Source organism: Protopterus annectens, chromosome 9.part0 (genome assembly GCF_019279795.1).
Source record: "Protopterus annectens isolate FY-2018-M chromosome 9.part0, PAN1.0, whole genome shotgun sequence".
NCBI lineage: Eukaryota > Metazoa > Chordata > Ceratodontiformes > Protopteridae > Protopterus > Protopterus annectens.
In genome coordinates, this window is record NC_056743.1 from 684,928,193 (window position 1) to 684,955,788 (window position 27,596).

The following is a 27,596-nucleotide window of genomic DNA, read 5'->3' on the forward strand; positions in this document are numbered from 1 at the left end:
CCCCCTTTGAATGACACCAGAAGCTATGACATTTGTTGAATTTAGCTAGGTAATCACTCAGTTTTAATCTTCTTCAATTTTCTTTCGTCCATATTGTTGCATCGTTCTTAGTAATGGTAGAATACTGCTTAAGGCTAGGTGCATACCAGCCTCAGCTCCATCATGTCTCTTCATATAGTCCAGGGAGGCATATCTGAAGTAATTTATACCCACATATACAATGACTGTATCATAAGTGTACTCGTGATACAAGAACTTAAATGCTTCTGTGATGTGGTGAATCCTGGAGCCTGATAGGCAACTAACTGTAACCTCTACACAGCTGGTGAATAGTGCATTGGTGTGTCTCGCTATGGAGTTACCTGTAACTAGAATGTTTGATTTTGTGGAGATTTGCCTTATGGGTTATTTGAACTGAGTTAGTGTGACTCCTGGTCCTAGATGTATGTTTCATGGTGGGTGTCACTTGTGACCTGTGTTTGTGAGATTTCTGAGGGTGGTAGTTTCTTTTTTGAGGGTAGTTTATTTTATTATATTTAAAAGGCCTGTGTGGCCTAGGTAATTTACTTTTAAGAGCCTAAGCGAATGTAGTTCTTTGTGCTTGGTCTGAGCTGTGTGCGCTTTATTTGTTAGGGTGTTGTGTGATGCTGACAACTTGTTTATTTGTAGTGGCTACGTGTAAGAACACTGCATCTAATGTCAATTTATAACTACATCTCTCACACATAGATTCTCTTTTCTTATAAAAAGATGGTTGTCAGTAAACATGAGGCAGTTACTAAATTGCTTCAGGATGTCCAGTTCAGCCAGTCTGGCTACAGAGACATATGAAGAGTGTAAATCCATGGTTCTAGGTACTTACTAATGTGGCCAGAAAGAGGGAGCTATCCCTTTAGATTGTTATATATGTTACAAAGGTTACTGTACACCCATAGAATATATAAGCACAGTATACCTTTTGTTTGACAGTTGGCTGAGAAGGTTAAGTCTGTGCACTGTAGTTTCTGAGGAATGGGATTTGAATCCCTCAGCCCTTATTTGCCTTGTGTGTGACATTGAGCAAGTCACCTAATCAGACATTGCTTCCAGGTCACCCTTGAAAAGGGAGTGTGTTCCCAGTGGGCCTTCCTAGATATCAAATGGTTATTATTATTATTACTTATTATTATGATTATTATTACTATTATTATAATTACCTTTAATATAGTTAGTAAGCTGGAGGTGAGTCATAATGCCTGGGCGGGATTTTGAGTCTGCAGTAAAGAACTGCTGAAAGCATGGATGTATCTCTTCAGTTGTTCTAAACTGTTAAGCTTAACTAAGCCTTTGCAGACCTGACAGGCAGTGCATCAGTGTTATTTTAGCCATGAATTGCCATCTTATCCATTAGGCTCTTTCTGCCTGCTGAAGTGCCCTAGGCTACTGCTTGGGATTCACCTGAGTATTAAGCCAACCCAGAAGGCTTGTTAAAGTAAGGCAAAGTAGATATAAGTGGTTACAGTATCAAATGATTTTTGAGAGGGTCCTTTTTATTGTGCGACATTTATTACCATCAATCTCCTTTTTCATGGATGATGCCTGTCTTTATACTGAGTTGTAGCAACACCTTTCTGTAGGCGAACCAAGTTTATGATTTTTTTATCCTTGTAATTTAATGTTATTCCGTGTAGATTCAATCATGTTTGAGTGTCATCAAGCACTGGAAGTTGCTAGACTGAGCTTGCCTCAAAGAAAGTTTCCATTTGCAGGCATAAGAATGAAGATTTTTTTTTTTAATTATTTACTCAAGGTTGGTACAGGGTGGCTGGGTCTATATTATATCATCGAATGCTTAAAAAAGCGAACGCTGATTGATCGACCTAATTTAAGCAAAAGCTTACAATCTCGAACTGTCAGATCAGCGATTTTTTTCCCAGGGAAAAAAATCGCTGATCCAAAACACATACACACAACACAAGCACACCAAACAAACAGAAATCCACACACATACACCTAAAATCTGATACCTAACCCTACACTAAACTATGCACACAACACTAACTACCCACTTACCTTAACCCAAACCCTAACCCTAAGGTCCATCACTATCGCACACTCACATCACCCACTCCCTAACCCTAACTCACGTAAATCCGCCCTAACCCTCATGTCTACTCAGTCGCACACACACCTAACCTGAGCCCTAACCCTAACTCGCCTAAATCACCCTAACACTCACATCCACACAATCGCACACTTACCTGAATCCGACCGGTAACTTTCCACCATAACACTGAAAATACCGAAGCAACAGAAACGGACAACCAAATTCTTTCCCTAGGAAAAAAAATTGAGTTTCTGCTGCTTCGATATTTTGCAGTTTCGCAAAAATAAGTTCGATCAATCAGCGTTCGCTTTTTTAAGTGTTCGAGGATATAATATAGACCCGGGTGGCTATACCTCAGTGCTAAATCTATGTCAGTAGACCCTCTAAAGGCCATTTTGAAGAGCAACTGATACAGTGATGCATGTTTTTTCTTCATTGTGTGTGTGGTTCATCTTTTCCATCCTTTCATTACTTACTGTAAGGTAAACATTTCACAAGATTTGTTTTCAGAGCTGTGGCACTGTCTTCAGAGGTAAAGAACATATCCTCCTGTATTACATGCTGTTACTCTTTCCCATGTGTGACTTCTTAATGCATCTTTCCAACCATTCCTTAAAAAAGCAGAGTTTATTCAATCTAATGTCTTCATAGCTGTTACTGCCTGGATGAACTTCTGTTACTTTTAACTGGCATCCTAAATACCAAAGACATGTTTTTGTCACTAAACCCAAATAGCAAGCACTTTTACCTCACAAAATCTCACGACAGTGATTAAGGTAATGAATGTATGTATATGTAATATTATATATATCATTTAAATAAGATTTGCATGTTTTTTCTGGGATGCTTTCTGTTTAAAGATGTTTGCAAATATGAGAGGTACAAGGTAAAAATCATATGAATTTGTTCAGATTATAGGGAAGTAATTTGGTACAGCAGCGAATTAAGCTATTAGGGGACGGCTATGTGTAGTGAAAAAGAATTTCATGTGTTTACGTGTATGATGTTCCATTTAAATAGCTGACTATAAATAATACATGATACAGTTGTATAGATTTAGCAGTTGCCTGTAAAATATCAATTTATTTTGAAGTCTAGACTGGACATGGCAAAGACATTTGGACAACTGGTTTATGACTATTTCAGTGGAGAGCAGACTTTGTCTCTATGGTAGCAAAAAGATAATTGTTTTAATGGAGTGTGGTTTTAAACTGTGGTTACGATTCATATTAAAGGACAAGTGTTCATGAAACTAGTCATGGTCAGAAAGATTCATAATTTCAAGATATTTTTCCGTTATGTTTTAGCAGGTTAGTGCATTGAATAACATTTTTATCTGACTAGATGTGTGTGAATGAGAGAGAGGATAGAGGAATGGTGAGGATGCAGGGAGTAGAGCTGGCGAAGGTAGATGAGTTTAAATACTTGGGATCAACAGTTCAGAGTAATGGCGAGTGTGGAAAAGAGGTGAAGAAGAGAGTTACAGGCAGGTTGGAGTGGGTGGAGAAGAGTGTCAGGAGTGATTTGTGACAGACGAGTACCAGTAAGAGTGAAAGGGAAGGTCTACAAGAGGGTAGTGAGACCAGCTATGTTATATGGGTTGGAGACAGTGGCATTGACAAAAAGGCAGGAGTCAAAGCTGGATGCAGCAGAGTTAAAGAGGTTAAGATTTGCACTGGGTGTGACAAGGGTAGACAGGATTAGGAATAAGTATATTAGAGGGTCGGCCCAGGTTGGACAGTTTGGAGACAAAGCCAGAGAGGCGAGATTGCATTGGTTTAGACATGTGCTGAGGAGGGATGCTAGGTATATTTGGAAAAGGCTGCTAAGGATGAAGCTGCCAGGTAAGAGGAAAAGAGGAAGGCCTAAGATAAGGTTTATGGATGTGGTGAGAGAGGACATGCAGGTGGTTGGTGTGACGTTGCAAGATGCAGAGGACAGGAAGAAATGGAAACAAATTATCTGCTGTGGCGACCCCTAATGGGAACAGCCGAAAGAAAAAGAAGATCTGACTAGCTAAGTCTTGTGTTGGTTATGCTGATAGGTATCTTTGGCTGGTTCTTGAAGTACTGCTGTAGTAGATTGATTATGCTGACTTTGTTATAAGAATTAGGGAGGTTTATCAGGAATAGTGAAATGGTTATGAGAAGAGGTCCAAGATTAAAAACAGTTATGCAGCTTTATGAATGGCATGGGAATTGAATTATAGGTGGAGGGAGGTCTTTGAAGTAAACATAATATATCAAGAGAATAAGCTATCCAAAGAATTATATTTAAAATAAGTGGTTGATCGGAGGAAGTTTTGCAGACGATGATAGACACCGAGACTACTTTGTAGTAGTGAACATGCGTTTCAGCATTTCTGTATGAAGTTTTCTAAAAACAAATCAAGAGCTTCTTTTGCCTGTAAACTGATGATAATTTATTGGGAAGTAGGAAGAAAGCACCATATTCAAGTGCAAAGGATGAGAAGATTGCATTTTGTATTAATTAGTTGCATCCTTTAAAGGATATTTTAACTGATGTGGGAAAAGGAAGTCTAGGCTGACTTGTATACAAAGTAGATAGGATTAGTTATCAGCTGAGAAATTAACAGTTGGAAGGTGAGATTTAAAGGAAGTTTTAAACAGAAAGTATACAGCTCACTTGGGTGGCTTTTTGCCACAGACTGTATAATTAACACAGAGTTTTTATATTCAGAGAGATGTTATAGGAGATGCATTCCTCATTTGTAATGCTTATGTCAAAGTGTATTTAACTGCGCCAGGGAAAATGGATGTGATTATCAGCAACCGTTTCAGTAGTAAAGAGTAGGTGAGGTTGGCAAAATGTTTAAGGTCCTTACTTCAAAGACACAATGTACAGGGTTCGATTCTGACTGTGGGTTATTGGCTAGACTTCAGGGCAGTTAGCCTAGTATTCACCTATGACCCTATAGTGTAGCAAGCATATGTCACCACAGACACAGTTACAGTCATGCATTTGCATCCTTACCAGGCTTATAAGGGCCTCAGGGCCAATAGCCTAGTAACTTCCTATGAACATGTAAGAACAGGTATCAGGAGTTTCTGTATACTTGCTCAGAACTTATCTTTGGTTCTGTTGGTCATGTTTCTTTTTAGGATGAATAACTTGAGAAGGGAAAAAGGTGGAACAGTTTCATCTGTTTATTAATTGTGGTGGGTTTGGATGGTACAGGGAATATAAAAAATGAATACTTCTTAATAGTAGTTGGTCAGTTCTGTTGCTTTATTTCTGTGTAGTTGTAGCACTGCGGCAGATGGAGCGACAGACAACTCGGGATAAGGAAAGGGCCCAGGAAATGAGGAAACTGCAGGAGGAAGTACTCCAGCAGGAAATTCAACACCTTACTAAGCAACTACAGGAGCTGGAAAGGGATAGAAATCTTCTAACAGTAAGTCTGAATTAGTGTTAACTGATGTAATCTTATGGTATTTAGGTATATTTACACATTCCTCATGTGTGTGTGTGTGTGTGTGTATATATATATATATATATATATATATATATATATATATATATATATATATATATATATATATATATATATATTCACACGCACCATGCATGTGCAGCCAAGGCTATATCTAATTCTTATGCATATTATGTTGTCATCTCGTTTATTCTACTGTATCATGAATTACCACGTGCATAACTCATTTTTTAAATCAATGTGATTCCTGTTTCTTAAGGGATGAGCTGTGCAGGTTACCAGTTCTTGATGGACTGAAATATCCTGAGAAAGGTTTAGTGAGATCTCCAACCAGCCTGTTCAGAGAGCAATAAAGGTAGTCCTTCAATACAAGCAGTGTGTATGTATATATATATATATATATATATATATATATATATAAATATATATATATATATATTTTTTTTTTTATATTTATACATAAATAATTATGAATCTAATCAGCATTTTTGTAAGTATTTTTAGATAAAATGGTCCACTTTTATTTTATTTCATTTTATTCATTTCTATATATCAGTACTGCTATCATTTTTCAAGAGCAACACCTTGTTATAGAGTCACGTTTCATCTATGGTAAAATTGGTGTGTATACATTTAATAGGAAGTTCATTTTAGAATGGTTAAATCAATCAATTAATCAATTTTTATGCCAGCCCACTATTGGACAAGGATATATAAGAGAAGTACTTGTTAAATTGTCTCTGAAGAAGTCTCCGTAGGGAGATGAAAGCGCTTAGTCTGTTTTAATTATTGTTTCGTGCTGTTGTGATACGTGTTGGAGTCAATAAATCTACTTTCGTATTTTGGATGTGGTCCGGCTGATTTTTCACTGCTTGTATTGAAGGACTACCTTTATTGCTCTCTGAACAGGCTGGTTGGATTTTTCAGTTGTTTTTTCAGCTTGGCTGGAGTATTTGTGTTATAAGTTGCTATTTAGTGAGATCTGTACAACTTACCACCCAACTTAAGTTGCCACAATCTTAAATTACTGCAGCCATAATCAGTGTATCAACACAACAGAACTCTTGTACAGCTCACAAAATATTTGTAGATGTCATATCAGTTAAAACTGACAGAATTTTTATTGGAATCTGTCAACACTTCCATCTTCATCACACAACATAATTCATTTCAGCTCGTTTTTTTGGCTTGAAGTCACATGCATTGCATATATTTTTCTCAAATGTTTTTATTAAATGAAACCAAATACACAATACCAGTAATTTGTCACATTATTTAGAAGCTTCATTGTCAGTAGTTCAATAGGTAGTATGTTCACCTGCTGGATGATCAGAAAGTACTGTGTTCTATTCCCACCCCAGGTTCATGGATTTATTTTTGCAAAGCTGACACTGCACTGCAGCTTAAGGGATGGATCTACACTACTGAGTATCATCTTTTGTTTGAGATGTTAAACCGAGACCCCATCTGCCTAAGTTGGAGGTAGATCAGGTAGATGTAAAAGATCCCAAGGCTGGGCAGATAGATACCCTGCTGGGGAAAACCTTCCACTAATTTTAATTTCCTGAGGAAAACCTGCAGTCTTATGATTAGATTATTTTGTTTTGCTAGGCAACTAAGTGATGTTGTCATTTTTATTCATTCCTCCACTAATGGGTCTCTGATTCGACATCAGATACAACTCTGCCGCCTTTACCAGACTGTGACAGATCCAGCTTTCAGTTTCCTCCATTTGCCCATAGTGTGCCGCTCTACTGATTTACCTCAGATCTTATTTGCCACCATATTGTTTGGACATAGATTTCTGCTCTTGAGCAATTGGAGAATAAGAGCTAGCTTTATATCCTTATTTGTGAAAATGTGCTACAGTTAGTTGCTTCCCTCCTCCTTCCTTTACTGTAACATAACATATATTGGTCCTTTCTATCCATTCTCTTCACTTTTTCTCCTTTTCTATCCCCTGCTAGGTCTTTCTACCCATTTGGGATATTCTCTTTGTACCATTGTTGGTACCCTTCCTTTTCCTTTCCCACTTTTAGAGTATCACTCACTCACTTAATCATTGCTGGTATTTTCTCCCTCTTTCAACAGCTACTTAAAAAAATACAAAATAGAAGGGTTTTTTTTTCCCCACTTGTTGCTTATAGAAGTAGTTTAGCTTCTGGTATGGGTGATAAACCATGGTTTTAAAAATGAATATCCTGTGGGTATAAATTCCCTAACTCAGGTAATCACAGGGAGTGGTATGTTGACTGGATGCTGCCCATTTGAATGTGGATTGTTCTGTTTGTTTGGGGTTCAATTTTTAGGCCTTTAGTGACAGGAGAAATAAGTTTTACTAAAAGGTTTGCTTCCTTCTTCTGTTTCTGTTTTGGCTGGGGCTGAAACCCTTTCTGGTAAAACAGATAAAGGAAAGCCTGACTCTGCACCTAAAGTAATGGAGTCCAGGAAAAGGACCCCTGATCATTCCTCCCATTTGGCTTCAGCCTCTGAGCCACCGGTTAAAGCATCAAAAACCTTGGATCCGATGCTTTCTTTGGATCCAACCCCATCAAAACACAGGTCTCATTGCATTCATTCCCCTCTTTTCACTCTGGATCTGATATCTCCTCTACTCCATTCGTCCTTCCTACAGTTGACACCCAAAAGATCTTCCAGGCCATCATCTACTATTTCATTCTTTAGATCTTCTAGAAGCTTGTTAGAAGCAGAGGTGGATAGGATTATAAGGAAGTTTCTCAGGGCTCAGATTCAGAGGGGGGTTATTCCACTACAGCTCCCATTGGACCCAAGAGCTTGTACTCATCCCAACATCATGTAGCTTCTCCTCTTCTGATCCAACCAGTGATTTTAAAGCCCTCGGATCTGAGTTCTTCTAAGATGTCGTTATCGTGTCCGAAAACCACTCGTACTTTGACTCTAACTGTTCCCCAAGACATCTGGCTCTAAACTCTTTGGATCAGGAGGACTCCCAGAGCTGAAACACTGGTTCTGGGGAGTTGGGATCGACTCTGAGGCTGTTGGAGCCATCCTTGCCTCTCGGTCCTTTGTTGTTAGATAGCTTGGCTCTGACTTCCTCCTTGAGGCAGGTTTCCATGGAGTTAGAGGTTGGTGCCAGTGGCCACGGCTCCAATGCAATTTGCTGCTGTTTCTCCAGGCTGCCTTTGAGGTTGTGGAGAGGGCCTTCTCTTTAAGAAAGGAAATCCTTACCCTCTTCAGATCCTACCCTCCTTCCACTGACTCTTGAGCTCTGATCATAGCATGCCTACTGCACTGGTACAGCCACCCCGTTCAAGCCTTTACAGGACTTTCCACCTTCTTCCAGTACTTCACCAGACCATCTCACTAATGAAGACTCTAGGATGAGAACGTGCAAAAAGAGGCATCTAGATTCCTCGCAGGAATCTGTTACCGAAGGCACTGACTTTAGTAAAGGGGAAGGATTCCATAAATCTCCACTTGATGTCTCCTTTAGAGAGAGAGATGTTAGAACACCTTAATCAGAGAAGTGGATGGTTTTCCGATAAACCTTTCCAAGAAGAGTTAGTTTTTCTGGAGGGTTTCAGGGCTGGCCCAGCTGCGTCTAGGGTGGTCCATCTGGTCGATGAGCTAATCAACCTTATCTCATGATGAGCATGGAAGGAGCTCAATACAAAGGCACCTTATCCGTAAGAGATCCAACAAGTTTCTAGCTCCTCCGAAAGATGGGACCCACTGGAGCAAGAGGAGTCCTTACAGGATGCCATGTTGATGGGGACAATCACCAGGAGAGAGCTTGCAGAACAGAGCTCGTCTGTCTACTCTCCTAATTGAGAGTCAAGGGTGTTGGACAGGTTATTTGACACATTTCACCAGGCTACAAAGAGATTTGATCCAGGAGCCTTCCAGATCTCTTTCAGTGTCCATGTCTATGCAGGACCCAAAGAAAACTTCTTCACAACTGGCCACACTACAGTCCATCTCCAGTGTGTCCATGATGTTAATCTCTCATGCTAAAGGTACCTGTAGGGCCTCTGGTTCAGGCATAGCATTTGTGTGTGATTTTGCAGAGCCTTTCAAGTCTTCATTCATCAATGCTCCCTTTGATGAATCGTCTTTGTTCAGCCTTATAGTTTAAGAAACACTCTCCAGAAGTGAACAAGAAGGAAAGACCCTATTTGCCACTGGGATTCATTTTTCTACTCCTCAGAGGTCTTTCTCCAGGAATCAGCAAGGTAGTAGAAAGATGCGATTCCACAAGTCCCAAGGACCTTTCACATGAAGATTGTAGTTCCTCCCGGGGTAGAGGAGAAACTCCAGTGGAAGATGATGTTCTCACAACAGAGGTGGCCCGCAGAACCAGAGCTTCAGAGATGTCTTCTCTGACAGACCTTACCAGCACTCCTGAAGGATTAGCTGATAGCTGCACACTTGAACATTCAAGGGGTATTTATCTCTGCAACCAGAAGCCTGGGCATCTATCACAAAAGACACTTTGGTGAAGAAAATCATATTCAGAGGCTTTTTTCATATCATTTTTCCAAATTCCACCAACAAAGATGAAAAACATCCCCAATGTTCCACCCAATCAGAGGAGGCTGCTGCCTTGGAAATAGTAAGGTGCTAGAAAAAGAGTCATCCAAAAAGTCCCACTAGACCAGCAAGGATCTGGAACTTATTCAGGATTCTTTTTAGCGCCAAAGAAGAGAGGGGACTTGAGGCTGATTCTGGATCTCATCAGACTCAACCATAAAATACTCAAAGTTCTGGATGGTCACAGTTCAGTTCATCTGACCTCTTCTACAAAATGACAAATGGATGTGCTCAATAGAACTTCAAGATGTGTACTATCATATCAAAATGAACTGGCACTCAAGAAAATGGCTGCGCTTCTGGTTGGGAGCCAGCCATTACAAGTTCATAGCATTCCCCTTTGTTCTCACCATAGCTCGCAGGGTGTTCACCACATGCATGGCGGTGTTAACGGCTCAACCGAGACACCTGTGATTCTAGGTGTTTCTTTATCTAGATGACTGGATCCTCTCCGCCCCATCCAGGCATCTCTTGAGGATTACTTGCTCCAGTTATGTCACTTTTTGCACATCACAGTCAACTACACCAAGTCATGGCTTACCCCTACACAGACCCTGGAATTCATAGGTGGTTGTCTGGACATGACCTACCAGATAGCTTCTCTTCCCATAACAAGGGTTCGCACTCTCAAGTCTCAGGTTATGAAAGTGATCTCCCTTTTCCATCAGACAGCATGACTAGTCTTCCAAGCATTAAGATCAATGGCAGCTGCAATAACTCTAGTCGCATTATGCATGTTTTTCAGTGCACTCTTTCAGTGCAGTGGTTTCCTTCTACATCCTCTAATCAGCATAGTCAAGATTTTCAAAGTTTGCAAGGAACACCTTCTTTGGCAGATTCATTCGGAAGTTGTCTCTCAAGGTTGACTCTTTGTTCTTCCTCAGCCAGTAGCCACAGTCACTGCAGACGCCACCCCATTTCTTGGGAAGGACAGTCCAAGATGCATGGTCCCTGGAAGAGGCCAATGTGCACATCAGTGTCTTGGAGATGAGCGCTGTCCTACTAGTGAAACAGACCTTTCAAGATGTTATACCTTTGGGGATTCTTGCATTACATACGGACAACATGTCAGTAGTCTAGTAAATCAACAAACCGGGATAAACTAGATCTTACCCATTATGACAAGAAGCAGTGAGAGTGTAGCAATGGGTGAACTGTTCTCGTTTCTTTATTTTGGCAAAGTACATACTGGGAAAATCAACTTGCTCGCAGACAGACTAAGCAGGTCCATTTTGATGCCTAATGAGTAGTCTCTCAATAAGACCGTGGTGGAAGAGATTTTTCATCAATGGAGTCAACCTTGCTGTGATCTTTTTGCTTCTCACCTGAACAACAAGTAGAGCAGGTACTTTGCCCTGGTCCCTCCACAGGGGGAATCACCGAGAGATGCTCTGGTCTGCTTTACACTTATACCCCATTAATATTAATCCACAAACTTCTACAGAAAGCATCTTGGTTGAATTCCGCAATCATCCTCATTGCACCCTTTTGACCTTAACAGGTCTGGTTTCTCTTCTTCTGGCCTCATTTTATGTATCCTCATTGGGATACTGGACCCACGTCCAGACCTTCCATCTCACCTAAAAGGGTGTGACATCTAGACATCCATCACTGGCCTCAAGTTAATTGCATGGTTTTGCCAGTTCCAGTGATGGCTAGACAGGCCAGGCTTTCTTTCTCAGTTGTACAGATTCTTGTATCCTCTCAGAAGCTTTCCACTAGGAAAATTTACAAAAGTAAATAGAAAAGATTTTCAATCTGGGGTTTTCGGAGAGATTTGGATCCTTACTCTGCCCCAGTCTCAGCAGTTCTCGATTTTTTGGCCTCCATTTTTAACAATGGGGCAAGCTACTATACTATCAAAGTTCAACTTGTGGCCATTTCAAATTTTCATTCAGGAGAAAATCCCTCTTCCCTGGCTTCCTCAAGATTATGCAAGGCCTTCCTTAAAGGTACCTTTTTACTTAGGCCCCCAGTTAAAGATCGTAGCCCTCCTTGGGATTTGACTGTTCTCTCACAGGCTTTAACCCAACCTCCCTTTGAACCTTCCTCTAAGATTGATCTTAAGTTTTTATCTTAGAAAACAATCTTAGTAGTTGATATTACCTTTGTTTGATGAGTATCTTGACTACAAACCCTTTTTGCAAGGCCACCATACTTGTTCTTCCATAACGAGAGTGTCTCTACACAAAAACCCATCTTTTCTACCTAAGATAGCTTCAAAATCTGTATTAAGTCAGGTAATCAACTTACCCATGTTCTTCCCTAATTTCTCAAACAGAGGTTAATATATGCTCTATCTTCTGGGTATACATAGGCAGCAGAGGTTTTATTTTACACAGAACACAGACATCAGAAAATCTGATCATTTGTTTGCATCTGTCTCCAAGAAAAAATTGGGTAAAGCAGTTTCTAAAGTGGCTATATCCAAATGTTTAACCAACTGTATATCCTTTGTGTCTATATTATATTATCACATGATGAAAAGAGCAAACGCTCTTTCATTAAACCGATAATATCAAAATAACAAAAAAAGTGAACACACGGAACAGCAAACTTTTTCCCAGTGAAAAAAATTCTCTGCTCCGCAAAAAAAAAAAAAGGTTTAAACACAAAATGAAGTGGGGGGCCACCCCCTAGTTAAATATACCAACTCCAAGATTGCACCATAATGGAGGAAATGACAAAGTCCCAAAGACAGCCCACCGATTTTTTTTTCCCTGGGAAAAAAAAATCGATGTTCTGTGACTTTGCTTTTTTCTCCTTTCGACATTATCAGATCGATGATAAAGCGTTCGCTCTTTTCATCATCTGATAATGTGATATAGATGCTATCCTTTGTCTATAAAGAAAGAGATTTAGCTTTACCCAAGCCCCCCCCCAAGCACATTCCACAAGATTGATAGCCATCTCATTGCCCCTCTGGTCAAGAGTTTCCATAGATGATATTTGTGCAGCTGCCACTTTAAGTGCTCATACCTGTATTGCTCATTACAAGTTAGACATAATATCCAGAAATAGGGCAGCATTTGGTTCTGCCTTACTCTGGAATATCCTTCCATGAGGACCACCCAAGGTTCATTTAGCTAGGGACTCTATCCAGTCAGTTGAGGAATGAATGAAGATGATAGCATCAGATACAAAAGTTATATACTCACTATAAGTATGCGTCTGTGTTGTCCATTTTCATTCGTCCTCAACTCCCCACATTCTAACCTCCTTCCCTGTATCCTAGTGAGGCCTAAAGGATGTCATTTTGGAAACTCACCTTTTCAGTGCTTTGAGCTCCAGCCTTTCTATATTTATTTTATTTATTTTATTTATTTAACATTTGTTGACCGGGAATGTCCGACTAGGTTCCACAGAGCCTGTTTTCAGCGGAGGCCCGGGGAGAAATGCTCCAGATGCATGTCTTTGGAATGTGGGAGGAAACCGGAGTACCCGGAGGAAACCCACGCGAACACAGGGAGAACATGCAAACTCCACACAGAAGGCACCCCAGCCGAGAATCGAACCAGAGAACCTCTTGCTGTGAGGCGACAATGTTAACCACTGCACCACTGTGCCGCCCTATGTTTTTATCTTGCATCTCTTTGTCTTTGTAGTAGTGTGTCAGATACATATCACTGTTGGGGCTGCAAACTCAATTTGAGTTAAACCAGGAGAGTGGGGTATTGTGGATAAAGGGGGGAGCCTGAGAGCCAGATCTGTGAGTCTGGTAAACGTGGCCAAGTTGGATTCAATATTCAATCCAATACCAGTCAAATGAGAGAACGAAAATGGACAACACAGAGGCATCATTTGGGTGAGTACATAACTATTGTTTTTTGAACTGTCATTGATGTTCTGAGTGAATTTTGTGTACCAGTGCTTCTGTGAACAGTTCGGTGTAAAATATTCTATGTTTAACATTATTTTCCTACAGGCTTTGTAGTTTGTATGTGTTTAGAACAGCATATTGTGCTTTTGGGGATCTTTCAGTGGTTAACTTACCTCAGACCCACTTCTTCAATACCTAAAGTTTTGCCAGTTCATTCAGGCTTTGCTGTCTGTCTTCAGAGCTTTTCTCAGGTTAACCTATTGAGCAGCTACCTCTCTCTGTGGTTCTTCCTTCCCCTGTCCTGAAAAAGAAAGTTGTCATGGAGTCTTTGTATGGTGCATGACTCTAATGTGGCTACTCCTGGTTCTCGACACCACTCATTTCTTTCCTCCTGGATCCTTTGGTGTTGCATGTACAACTACTTAATACTGGGGGAGAGAGATATCTTTGTGGCTGTAGGGATGCCCAATGCAGGCAAGGGAAAACCACTCTTGTTGCGCTCCTGTTTCTGTCACTGTGGACAGAAAAAAAATTGCTGGGATTTGCTAATGAGCTCATTTCTGCCTTTTCTTTGCCTGCTACCTCTTTGGATGGGAAAATAGTGTTTCCTGTCTTTCTGACTGGACATCTAACAGAAGAGTGGTGTTTGGAGGGAGGTCTGTACTTCAGGAATTATTTTTCTCAACTTGAATATTCTAACTCTAAGGAAGGTATTACTTTAGCTTTCCCTCTTGAAGAACTGTCTGTTTTCTGAGACCTTATCAAGGATGAGAGAGTTTTTTTCTCAGGAACAGAATGAAATTGGTATTGCCCAGCAAATTTATTATGATTTGACAAGTTGTATATACCCAAGATTACAGCTATTCCTCTTGTTTGGCCTGCTTTACAGAATGTTTTTCTCACTGCTTGTAGTTTGCCTGACTACTAGGAGACTTGACAACCATTTGCCCCAGGAAGTCTGACAGGTTATATAGGGTACCTCAGACAATATTGTTTTGTAATTGTATGTTCCTATTAGGAGGGTAAAACTTAATATTTGAAGATGTATATAGTTTTGTGTCTTCTTATTAAGTTAATAGGTTTTAGGGGGTATGGGGGGGTGTTTTTTAGTGCTTTCAATAAAACAAAAGGTTTTGTAAGCTGTGACAAAGGCTTACATGGAGAGGACTGGAAACAACTGTATAAAAGATTAACCTGCCAAACAATATGTACATGTAACACAAAAGCTGTATCAAGACATTTAATAAAAAGCTGTTGTACGTTAAATGATGGGAATAATAACTTTTTCGAGAATGATGCTTTCTATAATGTCTTTAAAAGTCAAAGACGTCAGAGATAATTGCAAAAAAGAAAGAGTAGTGAATTATTTAAAAAAAAATGTAGAGTGCAAATAGCTATGCTACAGGAGGCACACTTGGAAAGAGCTGAACATGTGAATTTGATAAAGAAAGATTTTTCAGGGTGGTTATTTACCTGGGGCAAAGGAAAAGAAGAATACTTGTATTAATTGCAAGAGGAGCTGCAACAGGGATATAAGAGGATAAAAAAGATAATGGTAGATTTTTAATACTAAGGGGCTACTGGCAATGGAAGAGGATTGCACTACATGTATTTATATGCCACAGAAAACTGCTGTAATAGAACTTAAGAAAATTCTGGGAGAAATTATACGCTTTCAACAAGGAGTATTACTTATAGGTGGGGAGAATTTGATTTGCAATAGTGAAGAAGTGTCTGGGGGACCTTGAAGGGAAATTATAAGAAAGGAGGGCAGATTTTTGAAGAAATTTATGAAAGTATTTGGCACAAAAGATGTGAATTCAGTAATAGGAGTGCAGAGTGAATTTACATATTATTCCCCATGATATAAAAGCTGGGCTAGGCTAGACAGAATTTATATATCAGAGGAACATGTGCATTTAATTGAAGGTCTTAATGCACACCCAATAACTATTTCAGATCATGGGCCAGTAATAACTAAAATAAAAATACAGAGTAATGAAATAAAAATGAGACGTTGGCACTTTCCCACCCATCTGTTGAAAAGAGAGAAATTTAAGGAATGGGTAGTAGAAATTATTCAGGAGCTTTTAGAGAAGATAGAAATTTCTTCTGAAAATATAGCTAAGGAGTAGGATAAAATTAAAGTGAAGTTTAAAATAGGGTGGAAATAAAAGAAAGGAAGATATGTTTAACAAGTGAGAATATTTAGAGGGACTGGCATATGTTAAAGTATTGCAAAATAGGGAGGAATTCCACAGAACAAGAAGAGGAGCAACTGCAGAATGCTAAGTAGAAAACAAGGGATTACCTCGATAATATGCATGAGTTTAGAAAGACTGCTGTTAAGCAACTGTTTTTTTGATAACTATAGAGTACAAAAATTTTAGCACGACTCAGGCAACAGAAAGTAGAAGGGACTCTTGCCAATCTTAGGGAGCCTATAACATAGGATTATAGGAAATTATTAGGCTAATGGCCCTAGTGCTGTTACAGGCCTAGCCAAGTTCTACCCTTATTTCCACAGTCAGGACTTATTACCCATGCCCAAGAGGGACACAAGTGAAACCCCCAGGGTGAATTTACGGTTACCCATCCAGTCATCCAGATTGTGTTTGAAGTCTGCCAGTGAGGTGCTCGATTTGACTTGAAGTGTGGGAGTCTGTTCCAAATGTGTAGTAACCTCTGGGAGAAAAAAGCTGTCCCTCCAGCACGTTCTATTAATGTCACATACCAGGTTAAGGTCTTTAGAGCGAGTAACCCATGTACAAATTTGACTTGCAGATATGCAGCATTTCCAGTAAAGCAGGGTCAGAGATTGTCTTATATGCAAGGCAGAGATCACCTCTGAGTAGCCTGTGTGAAACAAAATAAAGTGACAGTGATTTCATACAATCCATGTAGGACAGATGCTCCTTTTTTCTGGAGGCAATGCCCTTACTTATGAAATGAACAATATAGAATGCCCTTCTTACCGCTGTGGAGACATGGTGATCAAAGGTAAGGTTGCTGTCAACCTGTGTGCCCAGGTCTCTCACCACTGAGTGCGTAGTTAGGGTGTTGCTATTGATGTGGTAGTTAGCCGGAACATCGCTATTATCAAAAGTGATAATACATTTTTTGCATTGAATTTAAGGCCATGACTTTGGCACCAGTCATTTGTTTGTGCAAGACCCTCTTGTAAAATATTAACATCATTTGGAGATTCTATGACTGCTCCCAGTTTGTAGTCATCAGCAAACTTTGTCAGCCACTGACCTTTAGTTTTTGCCAGTATTTTAGAGAAGCGGTGGTGGTGCTGTGGTAGCATTGTCACCTCACAGTACGACGTTGTCCTGTTCGATTCTCAGCTGGAGCGTCTTCTGTGTGGAGACATGCATGAATGGGCATACCTTCGTTGAAGGTTGTGCGTCAGGGCCGGCAACTCGGCACGTAAAAATCTACTGCCAATCATTAGCGGACCGGAGTTCCGCTGTGGCGACCCCTAACTGGGAAAAGCCGAAAGACACAACAACAACAAGAGGTCCCAGGACTGATCCCAGTGGACCACAACTGGTTACAGGTCTGCTGTTGGAGGCGAATTCCCCTATTTTGACTATATAAAATATAAGAAAGGAGGGTAGATTTTTTGAAGAAATTTATGAAAGTATTTGGTATGAAAGGTATGAATTCAGTAATAGGAGTGCAACTCATCTAACAATATAAGGGTTGATACCTAGCTGGGTGAGTTTGTCAGTGATGCCTGAGTGGGGGATAGTGTCAGAAACCTTGACTAAGTCTAGGTAGGATGTATGCACAGATTTCCCCTCATCCAGGGCTTTGGTAACTGTCTCGAAAATGTCCACCAGGTTTAACAGGCATGATCTCCCTTTGACAGATCCAAAGTGAGTAGGGTGAAGTGTTTGGAGATTACTTATATCTTTGTTGATAAGGTCCATGATGATTCGCTCCAGGGCCTTGCAGATAAGGCTAGTCAAGCTAATAGGTCTATAGTTATAGGGGATGGTGGAAGCACCACCATTGTGTGTGAAGATAACAAGGGATCCTGTAGAAGTATTAGAAGTATTTTAGAAATTCTTTGACAGACTGTATAAATAGGGAAATATGGAAGTCTATAAACATTTTCATGTGTACCTTTTCTTGAAGAATTAAATATGCCAAGGTTAGAGGTAGATGAAACTTGATTACTAACAGGATAGGAGGAGATAATAAAAAATGGTGATATATAACCAATGTACAGGAAAGTCCTCAGGAATAGATGCTATTCCTGTGGAAATTTGGAAGCTAGGAGGGAAAAACTGATAAAGATTTGGAAAGTTTTGTTTAACAGTATTTTAATAAGAGGAGAAGTGCCAACATCCTGAAAGAAAGCGGTGGTAGCTGTAATACCTAAAAAGGGTAAAGATCCATCACATCCAGCTTTATACAAGCCCATTTTAGCACTAGGTGGTAGCTGTAATACCTAAAGAGGGTAAAGATCCAGCTTCATGCAGGCCCATTTTAATACTAAACCATGATTATAAAATGTCTGTCTATAATGGCTAATAGGGCAAAAGTGATGCTAAAATTGATAGATATGGATCAGTGTGGTTTCTGTGGCAGGGAGGCAAACATTTGACAACCTTAACAGAACACTGATGTTCCCGAAGGAAGCAGAATGTAAGAAAATACCACTATTAATTGATGCAGAGTAAGCTGGGACTTTATGAGCAGGGCAATGGAAGCATTTGCATTCCATGATAAAATTATAAGGTTAATTAGGAGGATATATGAGGGATTGGAGGCGAATGTAAAGTGTCTGGGGTCCTCTCTGATAATTTCTGCTTGAGAAGAGGAATGAGGCAGGGGTGTCCTCTCTCCCCTTTGTTATTTGCATTGTATTTAGAACCATTGGCAAAGAAAATAAGGGACTCAGAAATTCAAGTGTATAATTGGTATGGTAGTCTATAAAAGCTGGCTCTGTTTGCAGATGATATAATTTTATACCTGACAAAATCAGAAAGGGGCTTTACAGTGTTGTGGAATATTTTGAGACAGTTACAAGTCTATTTGTGATACAAAATTAATGAATCTAAAACAAAGGCAATAGTGGTAAATTATGTATCCACACAGAAATTGATTCAGCAATATCCATGTTTATGAGGACATGATAAAATTAAGTATTTGGGAATATGGATTAAAAATTATTCTGGTGTGGCAGCTAAGGATATGTGGGAATAGACTTGACAAAAGATAATACAAAAACTGAGAAAATGGAAGCTCTGTTGTATGGATATGAATACTAAGATACAAGCAGTTAAAATGTTTTTAGTCTCTTTAGTCTTATACACAGGTTGGGTTTATTTTTATCTACCAGAGAAGTTGTGGACAGCAATTAATAAAGAGCTGAAGGATTTTACCTGGGAGGGGAAGATGCCAAGAGTCAAGTGGGATAAACTGATTCTTCCAATGAAACAAGGTAAATTGGGGTTACACAATTTGAAGGAGTTTTTCAGAGCAACACAGTTAAGGTTCAAGTACATAGTACAAGCAGAAAACTATAATTCAAAATGGAAAGTGGTGATAATGAAATGGGAGAAGCTCAAGAAATAAGGAGAGACTTGGATTTTGGATGCAAACCTTCATGGAGAATAACAATAATTTTACAGAATATTATGTTCAGGAAGTATTTTAAGAACTTAGCGAACACGGGAATGGAGAAAGGAGATTCTCTCTACAAGGATGACTGCAGTTAGGGATACAGACAATAGGCAAGAGGGGGCTGGAATTTATTGGACAAAACTGGCAAAGGAACTAAGTTATTGAGAGCATATAACTAGAGGGGGAGAGTTAATGGAATGGGAAGATGCCAATAATTTATTTGGACTTCAGGGTAGAGATTGTCTCCCCTATCAAGGATTGAGATCAGAGTATAGGCAAAGAGAAAGAAGGGGGATCCTAAACAAAATACCAGCACTGGTAGAGATTTAGTAGAATCTAGAACAGTAGGTGCTGTTAAAAAGTAATAATTACTAGAGTATATAAAATATTGCATGACAGCTATAAGAATTAATCAGAGGAGGTTAAAAAGGATTGGGAGGAGGGATCAGCTAAGCAATTCACAAAGAATGGGGGATATATGCATGTCTCCCAAACATGCAACAAAGTCTAGAAGATTTAGGATCTTTGCTTGCAAGTGTTTACATAGGTATTTTATACCCCAAGTAGACTCCAAAGAATTTTTCTTCAGGCAGACACCAAATGTTGGAAGTGTGATGGGGAAGAAAGGGGTAAATGGGAACATGTTTTCTGGGAGTTTAATGAGTTGGCAGACTTTAAAGATTCCCTGCAGACTACTTTGCCAGAGATACTGGGTAAGCAAATTAATGTTACTAAGGAAATTATTTTTTGAGCTATGATGGCCTTGTTGAGTCTAATTATGGTGGCTGCCAGAAAGCAATTACTAGAAAATGTAAATCAAAGTCTAAACCAACTTTACTATAAGTAGCAAATATAGTAACAGAGAGAAAATGACTGGAATTGGGAGCTTTAGTAAAGGGTAGGAGCAAATTGCATAGGAAAAATGTGAATCGTGGGAACAATACATGCAGAGGAGGAGCAAGGTTTAAAAGAAGGCAGGATTTGAATAAACTGTTTTAATGTTTGACTGACAATAACTGGATAAATTATTAAGTGAAGTGTAATGTTTGTAACTACAGTTGTCAACGTAGTTTGTAATGTATAATGTTTTCAAGTAAGATTGTGTCAATATGGTTTGTTTTATTTTATGTGTGTGTGTGTGTGTGTATATATATATATATATATATATATATATATATATATATATACACACACACACACACACACACACACACATACATATATAGTAATTCTAAGGCAGACCTTGCAGTGATTTACTTAAAGCAGACCCTGTAATGATTTCCTTATCTAAAACTACTTCTGCTAAACAGATTTCTGGTGCCAGCCATTCCATCTGACAAGGACAGGAAATCTTTTTGCAAATTTGGGAAGAAAAATTCTTTGAATGCCTCTTTAGTGTCTGCTTCTTGTGTAGTTATATATTTTAAAGTGTTCTTATGATGCTGCTGATACTACCACCAGAGCTGCTGCTTCTGAGTCATTCATGAGAAGATTTTCTTGGCTTTTTTTTCAAAATCTTCCTGAAGATATTAAAATAAAATTTAAATTCTGCCTCCATAGCTAGTGCTTTCAAGTCATTCATGAAAAGATTTGCTTAGTTTTCTTTTCGAAATCTTCCTGAAGATGTTAAAACTGAAATTTTAAATTCTCCCTTAGACTAGGACATTCTGTTTGGCCCATCTGCAGCTGAGATGCTCCTGATGTGTGTTAAGAGGGGAAATTCAAGGTGTAACTCATATATTTCACTCTTTTTTAAGGCATATAATAATTTCCCTTCCATCTCAGCTCTCTGTTTTTCAAAAAGCACTTCAAGCAGCAATGAGCATCCAAGCAGTATTTCAAAAAAAGCAAAGGCATGGGTATTCCAAAAGAAGGTGAAAGTCTCTAGACTAAAGGATAGTTCACGAAGTCAGCATGACTGTTTGCCTCTTTAGGCTCCACCTCTCATCCTGACAATCCTTCCCTTGTCTCTGAGTCTGCATGTTTTTTGTGACATCAGATTGTTTTAAAAGCAATTCAGCAGGGATACACTTGACAGTGGGAATCCTCCCGCTTTTCCAAGAGATTCCTACTTGCCCAGTAAAAGGGTTATCCTTTTTTCTCCAATTCTGCAGTATATGTTTGCACAGGGAGTAGTAGAATCAGTCCCCACCTGCAAGATGGCAAATGGTTTCATTCAAGGATTTTTCTGGCACCCTATATTGAAAGCTCTTTGAGGTCTGTACTAGACTTTCTTAATATTTTTGTCAAGGTCCCAAAGTTAAAAACGTTATCTCTTTAAGACCCTTTCGCCTCTAGTCCCTTTGCTAGCCTTCATGGTAAAGTTAGAGTTAAAAGATGCATACTATCACATTCCCACTGGCAAATAGTTTGGGTGTTTCTGAAGGTTTTCTGTATCAGTACTCTGTCATGCCCTTTGGACTTTCTGCAGCTCTAAGGGTATTCACAAATTGTCTGGCTCCAGAACACAGGAAGCATGTAACTGTCAGAAAGCTGATGGCAGTGATAAATGCTTTGGAAGCCCTAAATCATCTCTGGTCTTCATGACCTTAATAAGTTTTCACAGACAACACATCAGTGATGTGGTACAGTAACAAATAGAGGGATTACCCAATTTGCATACTTGCTATGATATCCTGGGTGGTAGCAACTCTGCTCAGTTTGACTCTTCAGGCTTCATACATTCCATCGGAGCAAAACTGTGTAACAGAAGCAGGATCATGACAGTTCCCCAGGGACGGAAACTTCACCTTGTGATCTTCCAAGAATTGATCCAGCTGTGGGAACACCGGAAATAGATCTGTTTACCTACTCTAAAAACAGGCAACTGAAGAAATTCTGCTTCAGATTTCCTTTCAGTCAGCCCTGGATGACGGATACCTTCTCATTCCCATGGAAAAGAAGATTTCTTTCTGCTTTTCCATCTTTACAGCTGATATCCAGGGTTCATCTAAAGATCCAGAAGGACTCCCCAAAGATTTGCAGTGGTAACTCCCTTTTCACCCAAGCAGCAGTGACTCTCCCTTCTTTTCAAATGGGCCACTGGCAATTATCACAAGCTTTCCCACAGACTGGATTTACTCACACAAGACTTTGTTGTTTGATACACTCCAACCTGAAAAGTAGTCAGTTGACTGGATGATAGAATTTTGATACCTTTTAGACACCCTTTTTCCTGAGCACATACAGTTTGTATTAAAAGAGCGTAAAAAAATTGGTTCTAGGAAATCAAAGTTGTACAAGTGGAATAGATTACCTAGTTGGTGCCAGTCCAAGAACAAGGACTCTATTCAGGCCTGACTGCCCCTGGTTCTTGCATATTTGTGAAAGGTACTGTCCTCCGACCTTTCTTATTCCTCTGCCAAGGTTAATTTAACCATTTCTGCTTATTTGCCATTGGATCCCCCTTTTCTTCCTACGCTGAAGTTAAACAGTTTTTGAAAGGGGTTTTGTGTATCTGTCCAACTAGAAAACAGATGGCTTCTCCTTGGGATCTTAACTTTGTGCTTTAAAAGCTTGCTGTTTTTCCATTTGAACCAGCTCATTAGGTGGATTTGAGGTTCTTAATACAGAAGACTGTTTTACTCATTGCTCTGGCTTCTGCTTAGTGTTAAACTACATTGAATGATTGACCGGCTATGTTTACTTTGTAACAATCATTTGGCTGATGGCTATGGTACACGATGTTCTTTTGCTTTGACATCACATTCTTATATGGTGATAGCATCCGCACCTTGAGAGCAAGCAGAGTGTTTTTTGACTGACATGGCTGAGCCTGGGTTGATTAACATTCCTGATATTAATGCCTTAGCAATCAAGTTTTCTGGCAATTTTACTGATTGACTGGCTAGACCATTCCAGCTATCGAGGAATGTTAATGTTCGACAGGTTGTTGGAAAGGCTACCTTAAAGGAGAAAATGTTGAATTTTGAAAAGCTGCTTTCTAAGTTTAGTCGGCCTCAGTTGGGCAATGTGTTTTTCAGGGACAGTATTGTGGCTAGACATGTACCTAAGGGTTTACATTTTATAAATACACTAATAGTGTGTGGTTGAGAATTGTCCTGTTCATGAGGAATTGATACAGTTGTTTGACCTCACAGGTATTTTGGCCTGTGACAATGAGAGAGAGCTGTTGAGACTTGAAGGGTTGAGTAAACCACTGCAGGAAGATGTTGTAAGTGATCTGCCATTCCCTTTTATGCAGGACTTGTTCAGATTTTTCACAGACGTGGTAAGGAATGTGAAGCTATTAAGAAGAGGAAAGAAAATAAGTTATTGTGGGATGACACTGATTACAAGATCAAAAGGGTTTATATCCAGGCCCTCGTAATAAGGCAGTGTACTGATATGATGGTGGTGTTTATAATGATGGGAATGACTCTACAGTCTCAGCAATTGGCGAGGTTGCCAATAATCATACTCATTTTTTAGAAGATCAAACTGCTTTACCTCGAAGTTCAGTGAGACTGCAGAGCAGGGAGAATAAGAACAAGAGGGTGCAGACGATTTACCACTGGAATGCTTCATAGGAGGTGAGAGATGCCCCATGTTTCAACAACAGGAGGAGCAGGCGCAGAAGATATTTTTAATTGCAGTTATTTGGATGTCATACATCTTTGTGGGGGTTGTTTATTAAATGATTCATTTAGTTCCTTCTTCTGATTTTAATTTGGTGAGACATTTAGAGGAATTTAAGTTATTTGTTTATAAATTAAATTTGGCTTTGTGGTTTAAGGATACTAAGGACATTTGCTTTCCTAGTGGTTCACTACATAGGCCAAGTGTATTTAACTCATTCCTTCCAGTACAGCTCTTGTTTGAATGTGTACAGCTAACTCTCAGTGGGTGTGGCTTGAACCTTTAAGAAAATGAGGTTATTACCTTACAGTTCAAACAAATATTCATCTCTCCGGAACCATAAGTGTTATTAGAAAATTGTAAATATCAAACTATTCAAGATAGATTAATCTTTACATCAGTGGCATTCATTCAGTTTAATAATTTAAACTGGATTTTATAAGCCAAAATAAAGGCAGTGAATATTAATTTTATAATTTTGTTCAAACAGATTATGGCCTCGGTGGTGCAGTGGTTAGTGTTGTCGCCTCACAGCAAGAGTTTCTCCTGTTCGATTCTCGACTGGAGCCCCTTCTGTGTGGAGTCTGCATGTCTTCCCCATGGTCAAGTGACGTTAAAGACATGTATGTAGGTGCGAGCGTGAATGGGCATGCCTTCTTTGAAGGTTGGGCGTCGGGCTGGCAACTCAACACCATCAAAATCCACTGCCAATCATGAGCGGACCAGAGTTCCACTGTGGTGACCCCTAACCTGGAAAAGCCGAAAGACTTTAATGGCGGCTGTGGTGCAGCAGTTAGTTTTGTCGCCTCACAGCAAGAGGTTTTCCTGTTTGATTCTTGGCTGGAGCGCCTTCTGTGTGCAGTCTGCATGTCCTCCCGGTGGTTGAGTGACGCTAAAGACATGCAGATAGGTGCGAGCGTGAATGGGTGCGCCTTCTTTGAAGGTTGGGCAGTCGGGCTGGCAACTCGGCACTGTAAAAATCCACTACCAATCATGAGCGGACCGGAGTTCCGCTGTGGTGACCCCTAACCGGGAAAAGGCGAAAGACTTTATAGATTATGCTATCTTAATGTCCATTCAAGCAAGACACATACTGCCAGCAGGATTTTATTCATACATACTGTGAGCTTTCATATGAGGCTATGTGGTTCTCTGTATTATCTGAATGTTGAGATATTTAGAGAAATATGAAAATTATTACAATGCAAATAAACAGTATACAAACAATGTTTAGTATCATTTTAGCCACATTAGACAGAGTTCAAATATCAATACAGTTGTATTTACAATCATGTATGCTTTACATGAAAAGAGACCTGGAAGAGCTCTGATACCTTATATGCTGCATGGTTGTGGACTTGTTAATACAGATACAAACAAGCAATATTTAATGCCTAGAGGCTTTAGTGGGAGTTAGCTTCAGAAACGCCTGGAGACGTACTCAGGTGTAATGGCTCAATCCTCTGCTGTTTCATCCATTAAGTATTTTTGACAAGATGTATGAGAGATATAGGGTCGTTAGCACCTCAACAGTGTAATAAGTGCTACAGCCCTGAACGCTGATGAGAGAAGATTGATGCTTGATTTAAGTAATAATACATTTGTTTGTGTGATGAAACCCAATAAGGGTGGAGGTGTGGTGCTGATGGACAGTTTCTTGTACTCACAAAAGTTGTTGGATTATTTGAACAATGGACATTTTTTATTTCAGCAACAAGGAATGAAATTAATATTGTTTATTTAGACTTGATTTATAGTTGGATAATTTACTGTTGAAAGGCAGAGTGGATAAAGCATTGTCTGATTTCTTGACAGTTTACAAGCTGGTGGTTTCAAGTATCTCTGGGATACCAAAGGTAAGCAAGTCTGTTTCTGACCCAGTCTTGTGCCCAATTGTAGAGGCGGGTGGTTCTAAGATAGAACTACTGGCTAAATTTGTTGACTTTAAATTGAAGCAGTTTTCTGTTGGAAAATCACATGTTTTGAAAGACACCTGGCATTTTTCAAAATCGTTTCAAGTTCTGTTTGATAATGAGTTAATATTTGTAACAGTAGATATTCGAGATTTGTTTTTGGTCATTCCACATTCAACAGGTTTACAGTGATTTGGTGAAGCTTTGATAGAAGGTACTGTTTTGTCTCAGTGACATCAGTTTACTTGTTGAATGTGTGGATTACTTGCTTTCTAAGTAGTAGCTCTTGCTTCCTTAGTATTATATTTCTCAGCATTAAAATATGAACCCCTGTGACTAGCACTTGCTCTAGAACCTGCAGGAAAGCACTAGGAAGCTTAAACTGATACAAGCACTCAACTCTCCTGGTTAAAAAGGAGAAATTAATTGTAGGCACTAAACAGCCTATAATTGCAAAGTACCTTGCAAAGATAAGGGAAAACAGCTCTTGTACTTTACAGAAAAAAGCACCTAAACAGGCATGTCCAAGGGTCATCTTCTGGTGATTTCTCCTGTCCACCTGTTGAATCTGGGCATACTGGGGCAATGCAGCAACTGCCTCATGTACACAGGCAACCCTCTCCTCCTACCACACAACACTACAACCTGCGAGAGATGCACTTATATTGCCAAACTGGAAGCAAAGCTCTCTCCAGCCAAGATTGTGCTAGACAGTCAAGAGGGGAAGGTTAACACCTGCACTACACCTCAACCAACACATAGCTCTTCAAAACCCATACCATCAACACCCACACATAGCAAAACTAAACCCACATATGAGGAGGCCCTTAACATTAACCTGACCAAGCAACAAGGACCTCCGAAGCTGAAACTCAAACAAACACCAGTCACAACCAAAGTGACACATAGCTCACAACACCACTGTGCCACCCAACAACAGCCCCTAAAGTAAGAAAATGTACCCAACACTTTAGTCATAGGCGACTCTATAGTCAGACACACTGATGTCCTACTCACCAGGCTGAACAAGGAGAAAATTACAGTCAGCTGCCTGTCGGGTGCCAGGATCCGCCACATAATGCATGCACTCAAGTCACTCCACAACAAGTACAAATACGACTCTGTCATTGTCCATTTTGGATTGAATGACTTGAGATGTACCTCCCTGAACTACATGAAAAGAGACCTGGAAGAGCTCTTGGATCATGTGGCCCAGGCAGGTATGACCCTAGCCCTGAGTAGCATCCTGCCTTCGCCCAGAATGATACCACAGTATAAGGACAAAATGACTGACTTCAACAACTGTCTAAGCTTCTGGTGTCATTCAAAGGGGATTCAGTATCTGTCTGCCTGGGACGACATGATCGACAAACCACAATGCTTTGCCAGAGATGGTCTGCACCTGTCACCCCTGGGATTCAGGTTACTGGCTAAAGCTCTTGCCACCCCTATAGTGCCTTTTGTAGGAAAGGTTCAAAGGACAAAACCACCACCATAACAGGTACAAGCATGCAAAATCTGAAGGGAATGCTA

General features: G+C 39.7%; 1 protein-coding gene across 2 annotated transcripts in view; it reads left to right on the plus strand.

Annotated features, from left to right (window-relative positions):
- Positions 1-27,596, plus strand: part of CCHCR1 (coiled-coil alpha-helical rod protein 1) — a 673,784-nt gene that overhangs the window by 543,622 nt on the left and 102,566 nt on the right. For both annotated transcript variants that reach the window (XM_044083293.1, XM_044083292.1), the window contains exon 15: positions 5,350-5,501. In XM_044083293.1, coding sequence (XP_043939228.1) covers positions 5,350-5,501 — 152 coding nt within the window. The remainder of the gene's footprint in view (positions 1-5,349; positions 5,502-27,596) is intronic.